Here is a 12,417-nt window from a genome sequence, read left to right as displayed (position 1 = left end):
AGCCTGCTGAGAAGCTGGAGGCAGCCCCTCCCCCGACCATTAAAGTCCTTTCGTCCTCCATTTATCTCAGTCCTCTACTGTTACCACGGTCCTCAGCAGTGAGGAACAAGTTGGGTCATCTCCCTTGTCAAAGTCCTTCCAGTATTTTAAGGTAAACACGACAGGGTCCTTAGAAGTTTCACACCCACTTTCGTCAGCCAGTTCTGACTGGGTGCGAATGTGACACCCCTTGGCGCCCAATCTCCTTCCTTAAGACAGATTTCCGTAGTCAGTGTCCCCACTCCTTTAAAATGAGGCCGCCGGAAGTGACGTTAGCACTCCACGTGGCCAACGCAGAGCCAAAGAGACTGCTAACTTCCCAGCTCTGGCCCCTCACTTCATCTAAGTGGATCTCCCAGGCCAGGGGTTCTGTCCATTTTGTTCTGCTGTATTCCCGACACCTAAGACAATTCCTGACACACAGTAGGCATCTCAGAAGTATTTGCTGAATGAATGAAGGAGTGTTCAGGATTTAGCAGTAAGGAAGCTGAGTTGCTCAGTTTCACAGCAGAGTAACTACCTTCTTCCTGTGCCTCCTCTGGTTGATCGTGAAATTGAGAAGAATTAATGGGGGGGAAAACACTTCGCAGTTTCTTCTTGATAGTAAGGAAAAACTCATATCTAACATAAGACATGCTTCCCCAGTTCTGTCAGTCAATAGGGACATTTTGAAAATGTTAGGCTTCGATAAACTGAACCTCAAGACATTGGAAACACTGTCAAGCTCAAACGGAGGAACAGTCTGAAAAACCAATTTGCTACACTCTTCAAAAATGTCTCAAAAGACGAAGAAAGGCTAAGAGCAATTCCAGATAAAAGAAAGTGTTTCGGTTTTTCTTCGATATAAAAAGCTCAATGAATTAGAATCCAGATGAAGAAAAAATTTTTTCTTTCTGCTCTAAAGGACACTGTTGGGATCATTGTCAAAATTAAAATAGGGGCTGTCTGTTACATAACAGTATTGGTCAATGTTCACTTTCTTGGGTTCGAAAATCATCCTGGGTTCTTTGAGAGAACGCCCCTGTGCTTGGGAGGTGCGTGCTGACGTAGATGGGGGCTAAGGGTCATGATGCCTGCAACTGACTCTGAAATGATTCCCCTCAATTTGGTAATTGGATATTTATGGAGAAAAGACAGATGTGGGACACGTAACAGTTGGTAAGGCTAAGTGAAGTGTACAGGTGTTCTGTGTAGTATTCTTACAACCCTTCTGTAGGTTTGAAATTTTTCATAATAAAATGTTAAAAAGCCCCAAAACGAAAAGCTATATGTTTCAAGTAAGGAAGCCACGGTTACCCGCTTTGATCTCTACCAAACCCCTGGGTGATGCTTACGACCTGCCAGGCACGATTTGCAAGCTGCATCATCGATATCAAAATTAAACTTCCCTTTTTGATTCGCCAGAATATTCTGCGTAAAATTGTATAAGTAGAAATAAGAAAAATGACAACCTTAGAGAACTAAACATAAAATTATCCACCACCTGCTCGGCTCCCTGTTTGTCCGTTCATTTGGGGGTCTCGCTTTTTAGAAGTCAATGTTCAGTCATCCAGTTCCCGAGCATCTGGATTCTGCACGAGAGAACTTTGTTCTGTCCAGGTCGCGCCTTTGCGCAGCCTGGAGGGGCCGACCCGGGGCAACCTCCCGCCGCAGGGACCCTGCGCACCCTTGGACTGCGCGATGTAGATCAGGCGGCTGAAGATCTTGCGCATGCGCGGCTTCAGGGCGAAGTTTTTGGTGCCGCCGGTCACAGAAATGACCAGGTTGGGCGTTTTCAGGTGCCAGTGCTGGGTCAGCAGCTCGTAGAGGGTTTCAGCGTCCGTGTCACAGGACAACCGGAGGTACTGTGGGGAAGGAGGGGAGAGCATCAGAGTCCGCACGCCGGCTCCTGACCGCGGGGCAGTGGAGGTGGCGGCAGGCTGGGGGCCTGCAGGTGCCACCACAGGGCTCCCCAAACCAGCTGGAGAGCTTGGGACTTTATCCTAAAGGCACTGGGGCACCTATGAGGGGTTTTCAGCGGAGTAGAAACAGGTGGGATTTACATTGTAGGGGGTCCTCCTGTGGTGGTGTTGACCACAGATGGAGGGACAGGACTGGCGGGTGGGAGGCTGGGGATGGCGGTGGCGTCCTAGGGCAGAGATCCTGGGGACACACTCAGTGGAGGGCTTGGGGAGACAAGGCCCAGGCTTCCGGCCACCTGCAGCCGGTTCTGTCACTGAGACAGGACACAGGCGGATTTAAGGAGACACGCTTTCTAATCATGAAGCATCTTTGTGAAACCTCATGTAAGAGCCTGCACTGTGGGTGTGTGGAGGGAGATGTCACCTCATTCAGGGCCATATGCATTCTCAAGAATGCCATCCACCAAACTCAATGGGACAATTCACGGAAGTGTTCGTGGGGCCTCTTGGAGCACTGAGGGTCGACACGGGAGTTACCCGAACACCTGCCGTGTGCGGAGAAAGGCCACTGAGTGACAAGCTGGTCATCGCCTGCCGAGTTTCCAGCTGCACATGATATGATCACGGCTTTTATACTTTTACGAGGTTGACCTTTTTCTGCGGTAGATTTTGGACTGACGGCCCATCTGTCCTGCCTCCGTGCTATTGGACAATTTAAGGCATCTCAAGGAAGCCCGAGTCGTGTCAGCACAGAGACTGGCCTGTGAAGTAGAAAACCATCGCTTACCTTCCCTTTCTTCCCCAGAGTCTCAAACTGAATGTCCCCAAAGGCGTCCGTGGGAAATTCCTTGGTGTGTTTCTTGTAGTTCCATTTCTCGTTCTGGTTGACCTGGGTGCCTGCGATGTGCTGGCTCTGGGCGTAGCCACACTTACACACGCTCTCCCTGAGCGGGATGACATTGACAGAAAGATGTCACTTCACCTACTCAGTTCACGCGTTTAGAATAAACCACGCATTGCTGGCTTAAGTAAACACACCAAGAGATCTGACAGTCAGGTCTTATTTTCAGACTCTTTTCATCATCCCGGTTGCTTGTTTAAAAACGATCTTGGTGTTTTATCTCTGTTGTCTACGGTACGCCCACCAGCAAGCGGGCTCTGTGTCGAGAGCTAGGACATAGGGACAGCAGACGCGGCCCCTAGGAGTCTGGCCTCTGCATAAGCAGCCGTGCGGTTATTCTGGGGTGGAGTCTTACGGATCTGGAGACTTCACAATGTGCAGGCCCCCGGGGCGGTCTCAGTGTCCCCGGGCCAGTAACGCTCTTCTCAAGGGAGGCCCCCTGCCATGGGTGGCCCCCTGTGGGGGCGCAAAGCATTCCAGAGTTTAGAAAGCCCATCCTTTCTATATGGGACCTCAGCTGCTGGGGGACTTTTCAATAGTCTGGACCAGACAAGGGTGAATTGTGCAATGAATGCACATTCTTTCTTCCCATCAAAAGTACGACAGAACTGAATTTCATTGTTAAGTGGCACGTGTGCGATATGAATTTGGAGCAGATGAAAAGATGCACCGGAAGTGGTAGAGCCCCCTCCCCTTCTCCCTCCCAAGATGCTACAATCGTTCAACAGATAGGAATTGAAAATCTGCTTGGAGTCAGACCTTGGCTGAGCTCCAGGGCACCCAGGGGACGTCTGGCCCTCCAGCTGCTGGTGAGAGTCGAGTACACCTGGCAGCGTGCAGCGAGGGGCAAACTAAACACCTCCGTTTGTCCTAGCACGATCCCCCTCCTCTCGGGCTTGCCGAGGGGCCTGGAAAGGACGCGAAGCATACGGCCGGGCCTGGCACATGGAGCAGGCCCAATCCAGTGCCTCTGGGTTATGGTGGTGCCGCACATGCAAATCGAGGAATGGCAAAGGCAGTGGCAACAGAAAGAAAGCAAAAACGCAGTAAACAAATAAATCTAAGACCGTGCCCATGACAACCGGGCTCCTCTGCCAGGGCTGGACTGACTGCATCCTGAGGGCCGTGGTCCCCAGAGCCGAACGACCACAGAAAATTCTAAGGCAGCCAAAGCCACTCTCCCAGCGAGGCGCGGCTCACGCTCCTGGCGGTTTCTACCTGTCCCGCCCACCGGGTTCTCCCTGTTCTGTCTCCCATCAGTCTTTGGACAAGGTTCGGAAGGGTGCTAAGAATTCAAGAGGCCACGGCCAGGGGCGAGGAGAACACAGGGTCCTGTCCCGAGGGGCTGGGGAGTAGAGAGGTGAGAGACGCGTTTGGCCTCAGGGCTAGAGCGCTCCTTTTTCTGAGAGGGCAAAGGGCTAGGGGACCCAGACAGTGCCGCGAATGTCCTGATTCGCCCGAAACAGCCCCAGGTCACCCCGGCGGCCGGAGCCCGAGTAGGATCGGTGCTTCCATCGCTCTTACCGGGGTCCCAGGTGCCACGATAAAGCACACAGTCGCTGCGATCACCAGCCCGCTAGCAGAGATGCCCCCTCTCGCAGGCGTGGGCCTGGCCGGGGTGCAGGGAGAACACAGGATCCTCCCCCCGCCCCCACCCCGGCTCCCGGCACCTCTGCGAAGAACACTACCCAGACGACTATACGCGACGACCCTGGAGCGAGGGCTTCCCGGACGGTCTGGCTCAAATGCAGGTACAAACAGGAAACCCGCAGGGTTTGCTTCTGGCTGGACTCTGTTTATCTTTCGCTCTGTGTTCCTAGAACACAAGGACTTCAGCAAATATCCTCGTAACGATGAAGAAATAAATGAGTGAATGAACACATTGGTTGGTCTTCTTGTAAATAGTTTGGATCCTCATCCTTCCTCAATGATCTCTGTAAAGTAAGTATTTTTGCCTTCCAGAAGATGGACTTACGTGTGCGTACACAGCTGTCACGACCCGGGGAAGGGCCGCATTCTCTAGGTCTTCTTCACCGATGACCTTATTGGAAAGATGGCCAAATGTAGAATGACTTCTAAAAGCACTCGGTGATGGCAGGTCACATTTGCATTTCGTATAATGATAACAGTGATGTGTTTCTCTGCGACTGCTTCTAAAAATACAAGAGGAGCAGAAGCTAGCTGCTTTGTAGGCAAGTTTTATGACTGCTCCGGGAGCAGATGGATTCCAGCTGTGGCCGAGATTTTACTGCCTAGAAGCCACTGGCTTCAGCTGTGTTGTGGGGAAAGAGATTTTTTGAAGCTCCGGAAGCCTGGGGTAACCACCGAAGTCATGCGACGAAGGTATTTTATAATGAGAAACAAACTCGCTCTCTGCCATGAGTGACACCTTGGTGCGGGCCCTGCTGGAGACTGCACATCCGATGACAAATGGAGAAGAGGCCAGGAAGGCGAGGCCCCTAAGCTGGGCAGCCGTGTCTTGAAGGGCACCAGCAGTGGGGGCGATGGTAGGACAATAGTCTCCAGTGGCCACCAAGAAATAGACATCCGCGAGGCTTAGAGTGGAGAGACAAGAGTGTTCTGGGCTCAGCACCTGAGGCAAACCCAGGGACACTGTGGGGAGTCCTGGGCAGCCAGTGTCAGCCAGCGTGACAAGCAGCAGCAAAGCCGGGTGGCAGTCTTAACAGTCACTTCACTGGATTCCCGTCTGACGGGTAATTCGGATTAAGAGTGTTCCCTCTACGGAGAGATAAAAATCACAAATACGGGGGAGTTCGCAGAGGACAGAGTCCTGACGCTGGCCTACAACCTCATGGCCGTGCTGAGGTGGGGCCTGGCAGGTTCTGGGGCGCTCCTGTCCCCTGCGTGTGTTGCTGAGGGTGGGGATGGCCCGGCACTGCCCCTCCCTTTGCTCAGAGCCAGACTCGATCTATAATAAAGCGCTGCGAGGAGGTCGGCTCTAGGCTTCCCCGTCTCGACCCGCCTGCCTCCCCTTCTGCTCATAGGGGCACCAGGATTTTCCTGGGAGGAATCACGGGGTCCACGTGGGCACATCACCCGCGCCTGGCCAATCAACACGTGCCATTCCCCGGCCCAGGGATCAGCGTAGACAGGGATGCATACCCCAGGTCGGGCCAGTAAGAGCTGTGACCATCAGCCCTCTTCTCCCACGGGTAAAACAGTAAGTTGATAACACATAAGTCAAAGATACGGTGATCGTTTTGCTAACACTGTGAAGAGGCTGCCCAACCAGAGAAGGGCAGAAACGACAGGCAGAAAGAGACAGGGTCCTGGTGACACTGAACTCTTGACGTAGCTGTGCCCTTCAGGCATGAGCTTCCATTACCGCCCCTTTCACAGAAGCCGATGGGACTGGCTACCCACAGCTAAGGAGGTACGGGTGGGTTCAGTTTGCCTGAGGCAGTGCCGGTCCTAAAAAGGTTGGTTAAAAAGCACGACAACCGAGGAGTCAGGAGACCTGGGTTCAAGCCCTCGTCTATGTCCCACTGGCCACGTGACCTCAGATAACAAGACAGCAGCCGCTAACTTACAGCGAAACTGCAGAATTAGCAATCAGGCGCGCGAAGTCCCCGTGGCGTGGCAGATGTCCAGGAAATGCTTGCTGCGTGACATGTGCATCCAAACCGTATTTTCTGCCAGTCGAAGAGATTAACAGCAGAATGTCTCGGCGAAATATTCAGGGAGTAAACAGCTGACCCACGGAGTTTAGACTGTCAGGTGACTCGTGATAAGGAAATTCATACCAATGACAAAAGCGGGTCTTAGTGTTTCTGATGTTCATTTTCTATCTCCCACGAAGTAAGGAAACATATTTTATCGTGAGCTCTTATCCTCTGAGGCACTCCGACAGGTATCGTACGTGTTACCCCGCTGAATCCTTACCACAGCCCATGAGGTATACGCTTTGCCGGCATTTCAGAATAAGAGAATTCGGTTCCGAAGAGAGCACGTGGCTCAAGGTCATGCACTGAGCAGGCAGCCCGGCCAAGGCTGGGCGCGGGCCGTCCTTATCCTGGGTTCACTGCCTCCACTCAACAGAGGGTCAGAGCGTTCATTGCCAACCAACCGCAGCAGCACCTGTCCAACAAGCTCATCCATAGCTGCATTCCTCTATCACCAGCCGAGAAAGAGAGCGGCAGAGAGGGCCCAGAGGAGAGGAAGGGAGGGCTAAATGCAAATTGTTTCATTCGGTCCTGGGGCGACCGGAAGTCAGTCACTGCTCACCTGCTCCTTAGCTATCATCCTGAGGACCTCCCACAGGCATCGCCGCTGGGGGCTGCTCCCCAGGGCTTTTGGAACCCAGCCTCAATGTTCCCAAACACAGGAGACTCACAGGAGATGAGCACCGCTTGGCTGGGAAGGCCCAAGGTCAACGGCCTGACAAAGGAGCCGGTCAAATTGCACAAGTGCACGTGCTGGGCGACGCCTGCTGACCACTATGAAAGGGCAGCATGCATCGCCGCAGCCACTCGGGGGTGCGGGGGAGGGCTCCCAGGCTTTTGGGGATACTCTCAGCGCCTTTACCAGCTATTGCCAAAGCTAAAAATGTAAAACAAAATGCGACCACTCTAGGGACAAAGTGCAAGCTACTTGCCAGATTCTTCCTGCTCAAGCACCATTTCTGAGAATTGCAAGATGCAAACAGCTTTAATAATGAACTAGCGAGCATCTGTTTGTTTGTCGTAATGGGTGTTAATAATTTATCTTCAAACACGGAAGCAAAAACGGAGGGAAAAGCGTTGCTTACGTGGCTTTAGAATCTTTGGTAAAGAAGACGCATTCCCGTTTCTTAAAATTTGCTTGAATAAAATTCACCAAGTCCTTTGGAGAAAGAAAATCGGACAACACGTTACTGATTTATTCTCACCCGCTGCTGCTCCCGATGAATCCTACATGTGTCCTAAACCTCCTTCCAAGGGTTAGGAACCTACCACAAATTCATAGCACCCACATCCGTTCACACTTTTAGAGTCTACAAAGTTAGTTTTTAAGAGGCATTTGTTTACATTTTTATAACTAAATGCAAATTTTTCTGAAAATTACTTGGAGTTATCTTGTAATACATGTCATTACACACATACAAATTACAGTTTTCTGTCTCTTAGGCTACGGGGGGAATTAAAGCGTTTGTGGATGGTTTAGCCTAAACAATGTATTATTGCAGATTCCTTTCCTCTCATGCATGCTTTTCAAAAGAAGATATATTCCCCAAACTCCATCCACAGTTGTGTTTCTCCCTCACGTGCAAGGCAGTCTGGCATATCCGGGACCTAATTCTGACAAACAGCCAAGAGATTTCGTAAGCCAAAAGCTCCCCTTTTAATTGGCGGGAGCAAACTATTTGGGGACAGATGAAAAATACTTCAAAACTGCCAACGCTCCTCAAAGTGAGAGAAGATGTTTGCAACATACAGTAATCATACAGTTGGTAAACAGAATATACAGAGAACTATAAATCGCTAAGAATAAGACAGATCCCCTCGCGAGGAAACGGCAAAAGACTGGAGAAGCCGCTGCATGAGAGAGGACGCGCGAATAACCCGCACGTGTGTGCGAAGCACGGAGGCGGATCCGAAGTGGAAGCACAGTGACGTCCCACCGCACGCCGCCAGGCTGGGAGAATTACAAACGCGATGACCGCGATCGTGGGCGAAGGCCACGGCCACGGGGTGCCCACCGCGGGGGTGAGAAAATCAGGAGGACCGGCCTAGAACACTGTCCCCGATTTCTAGGGAGTAAAGTTACATCCCTGGAAATAAGGCCTCCATGGAGAGAAAGGGGGGTTGTCCCCAACGACCTGCAAGCTCGGAATGCCTGGCGGTGGGCCGTCAGCTGCAGGGGGCCGTCTCGCCCTGGGGAGGGGGCGCTGGCAGCCCAAACTCACTTGCCACGATCTCCAGGAGCCCCAGCTCACACATCCAGGAACGTCCGGAGTGGCATGCTCCTCAGCACAAAACCTGAAAACCCAAACAGTCACACACACACACACACACACCCCTTTGGCTGGATAAACACACACATGATGGGGGATGCACAGCTGTGAAATGAATCGGCGATTGCTACCCCTGTCAACATGCTGAATCTCAGAAACAAGCGAGCAAAACAAGAACTCGCCGAGGAACGCGTATTGTATAATTCCACATAGAGCAGAAACAGACGAAACTAAACCGTACTGTTTAGGGATATGTATTCAAGTCGTGACCTTATAAATAAAAGCAGGGTCAGGGAGCGACTCAGGGTAGTGGTCGCCTCTCGCACAAGGCAGAGGGACCGCACAGAAGGCTTCTGAAGTCCTGGTGACGCTCCGATCCTTAGGCTGGCGTTTACGAGAATGCTCGTTCGATTACCCTTCCTTAGGCTGGAAATTTACACTTGTACATTCGTTTCCGTGGACAATAAAGATGTAGGAAGCAAAAATAATTTCTACATTCATCGGAATGCAAAAATTTTGAAAACCTAGGATGCTCGTTCTTCATATTTTTTTTTCCTACTACTCCTAACTAATTTTAAGTCTACATAACACAACGAAAACTCAGCAGATGCACAGCTTGTGGGTGCAGGGGAGCAGGAAATTGGGGATGCCGTGGGAGCTCACGGGAGTGCGACAAGAGAAAGACCCAGTCTCGACCGTACCCCACCCCCCGAGGCACCCAGGCCTGCGTCCTCTTGTGATCCAGAAAAGCCTTCCTGCCCTCCCAGGGGTCTCCCATCACTCAAGGCTGGCGGAGGACAGCGTTGGAGAGGCCACCACTGTCCCTCGCCCCCTGCTTATTTCTCACAGGGCCGAGGTGCCTGGTGTAGGGAGTGGACAGCAAGACAGTGCTTGGGAGCCGGCGCCTTCTTAAACACACAGTCGGGGCAGGGGGGAGGGAGTTTTTGCTTGCTTGTCTGTTTGTTTGGTTTTACAGCTCACTGACGTATCACAAAGTCAGCCCATGGAACCACCAGCCAAAGCAAAACTCCCACATACCCGGCACAAAGAGGGTGCCTTCTGTCGGCACGCCACCCCCCAACCCCCCGAGCCCGGCTCATCCAGGAAGGAATGACGGTGTGTCCCCACGTCCTGTGGAACAAGTTAGAAGCTATGGTGAGACCTCGGCCTTAGAGATCATGGGAAGGACACGATCAAGAATCACTTCTGAGGCGAACCAGTGGGACTGCAAGCAAGAACGCCAAGCACCAAACAGTGAAATGAAGGTTAACAGTGCAGAGTTTCCATGTTCGGAAAACTCAGTTAAGAAATGCATTATTTAACAGCTTATCTAAGGTTCTAGAAACAATCTTTGAAAAAGGAATGCTTGAAAAACAACACAGAAAAAAAAATGCTTCTACATTCAACAAAAATAACCCTCGGGACAAAATACCACACGCTAAGATATGATCTTTTTAAAGAAGGACTCTTGGTCCCCAAACAATCCTAACGGCCAAGGCGACGCGGCCTGACGGGTCGTCGGCGCTGGGGCGCGCGCCCCGGACTCACGCTCTCGCTGTAGGACACGTCCGTGCTCCGCGACATGCTGGAGTACAGGGTCCGCGTGCTGTCCAGCGTGCCGTTCCTTCTGCTCCGCATGCTGAGCCTGGCGCCCTTGAAAGACATCTCTTCTCCTGCGGAGATTCGGGGGCAGGGACGGTTTGAGTTACAGACAGGAACGGGACTTCCCCGAAATCTTTATCACGAAGCCCTCGCCCTCCGCCCTCCCCGCCCGGCCACGCGCAGCACGCCCAGGCCCCGTCCAGCCGCAGTGAGGAGACCGGATCCCTGACCCATTCCTCCTCCTCCGAGACCCAGCTTGAGTTTCTGTCCTTCATGCACCTTGCCTGGTCCCTTACACCCGGGGCAGTGCCCTCCCGGCTGCCCCTCTCGGCAGTGGGATGTCATCCCGGACCGCCTTGCACTGCAGGTGCGAATAGCAACTTCTGAGTTAATGAACTTAGAGTCAAGGGAACTTACAGAACGAACTGTAGCTAGCAGGTCGGGGAGAGAGGACTCCTGGCCCTGATCCCAGCAAGTGAAGAGGGAGGAGGGCCTTGACAGACCGTGGCAGCAGGGCCAGTGGGCTGCTCCTGGTCACCCTGAGACTTGCAGCCGCCCGCGGGCCCCGGGGATGCAGGTAAGTCCCTCCCAGGCTCGGAGCCCACGACCCTGTCATGGGGACGCCTCTTCCCACGCCCAGACCCCCCTCCCCGCTGCCATCTCACCACGGGAGTCCTGTCTCCCGAACACCACGCAGACCTTACCCCAGGCTGCAGGCACTGGCTACTCCACAGCCCCGCGCTGTCCCCAAACACAGTAAACACAACACTTCTAGAACGAAAGCGTCATCCTTCCTGTACGTCCCGGCTCCCTAGGTCTCCTTCTGGCACAAAGCTCCCAGCCACCCATGACCACACCCGAGAGGCCGTCCCACCCCCTTCTCTCCCTCCAGCCTCTCCAGTGGCCCCCGGCCCGCTTGGTTCCTGTCCTTCCAGGCCCGCCGCGGATGGCCCCGTTTCCCGTCTGCAGTCACCCGCTGGAGCCCTCCGCCCCAGGCCCTGTCCATCTGCTCATCTCCTGCTCATCTCTCTGATGCACCCCTTCTTCGGGGAGGTGCCCTGGTCTTTGCAGCAGCTTCTGGTCTCTGCCCGGCCACGACTGCCCTGCTTCGTTTCACGAGGCATTTGGCCCCTGTTGGCTCGCCGAAGCCAGGGACCAGAACGATCTTGCCCAGGACTTATTTCCCAGGGCCTGGCACAGCGCACAGAGTAGAGCTGTACAAATATTTACTGAGTGAATAATTTAAATGAGTAAATAACAATCCCCACCCTCCGAATCTCCCTTCCGTTGGCAGACTACGCTCCATATCGCCTTCTATGACCCCTGATGTGGAAACGCCTAAGGCCCACGCTCAGCCACGCTGCTCCCGACCCCTCGGCCCAGTGGGCCTGACTCCCCCGTCCAGGCCAGCCTCTGACCCCCTGCCCCTCAGAGACAGGAAGCCTCTTTACACCTCCCTGGAAACGGTTGGTCCAGGCTGTTTAAAACAGTGAGCTCTTCCTTTACTTCTCTCCCCAGGCATTTCAAAGAGAGGCACAGAGTATTAATTGGTACTTTACATACATTATTGTAAAACCACAGATCAATCCTGCAAGGTCTGCACGACGATCCCCGCGCAGCAAAGTGCTTCTAAGTAGGGCGCCAACGGTCCGGAAACGGTTCTATCAGCCTCGCAGTGAAGAAACCGCTCATTTCTCTTCAGTGGGAAACGTCGTTTTGCATTTTGATCAGTTAAACAAGACATGGGGCAGCATGCGAGGCGAGCGGCAAGCCACCTTGTTCTGACATCTCAAACGCCTTCACGTGCTATTAGCTTCTCACTGGTTTTCGGAGGCCCGTCGATATCCAGGTTGACTATGTGTCCAGGCACCTTCACAGCGTCTCACAGAACGAGCATTCCAGGTTCACCGTTAGCCATCAGCGATACACATTAAGAAGTTAAGACTTAAGTGTGAAAGAAGCTGGGCCACTAGGAAAAGGGACACAGGACCAAGGACGGAGGGGAAAGGTCAGAAGAGGTC

General features: G+C 53.0%; 1 protein-coding gene across 1 annotated transcript in view; it reads right to left on the bottom strand.

Annotated features, from left to right (window-relative positions):
* Nucleotides 1-12,417, bottom strand: part of TRPM8 (transient receptor potential cation channel subfamily M member 8) — a 108,021-nt gene that overhangs the window by 52,900 nt on the left and 42,704 nt on the right. The window contains 4 exon segments of the mRNA XM_006909887.2: nucleotides 1,706-1,883; nucleotides 2,728-2,884; nucleotides 7,610-7,683; nucleotides 10,343-10,467. Of these exon segments, the coding sequence (XP_006909949.1) occupies nucleotides 1,706-1,883; nucleotides 2,728-2,884; nucleotides 7,610-7,683; nucleotides 10,343-10,459 (526 nt within the window). The 5' untranslated portion in view covers nucleotides 10,460-10,467.

Source organism: Pteropus alecto, unplaced genomic scaffold, assembly GCF_000325575.1.
Source record: "Pteropus alecto unplaced genomic scaffold, ASM32557v1 scaffold143, whole genome shotgun sequence".
Lineage (NCBI taxonomy): Eukaryota > Metazoa > Chordata > Mammalia > Chiroptera > Pteropodidae > Pteropus > Pteropus alecto.
The sequence above is the reverse complement of the archived record's forward strand: the minus strand, read 5'-3'. Positions and strand labels throughout refer to the sequence as shown.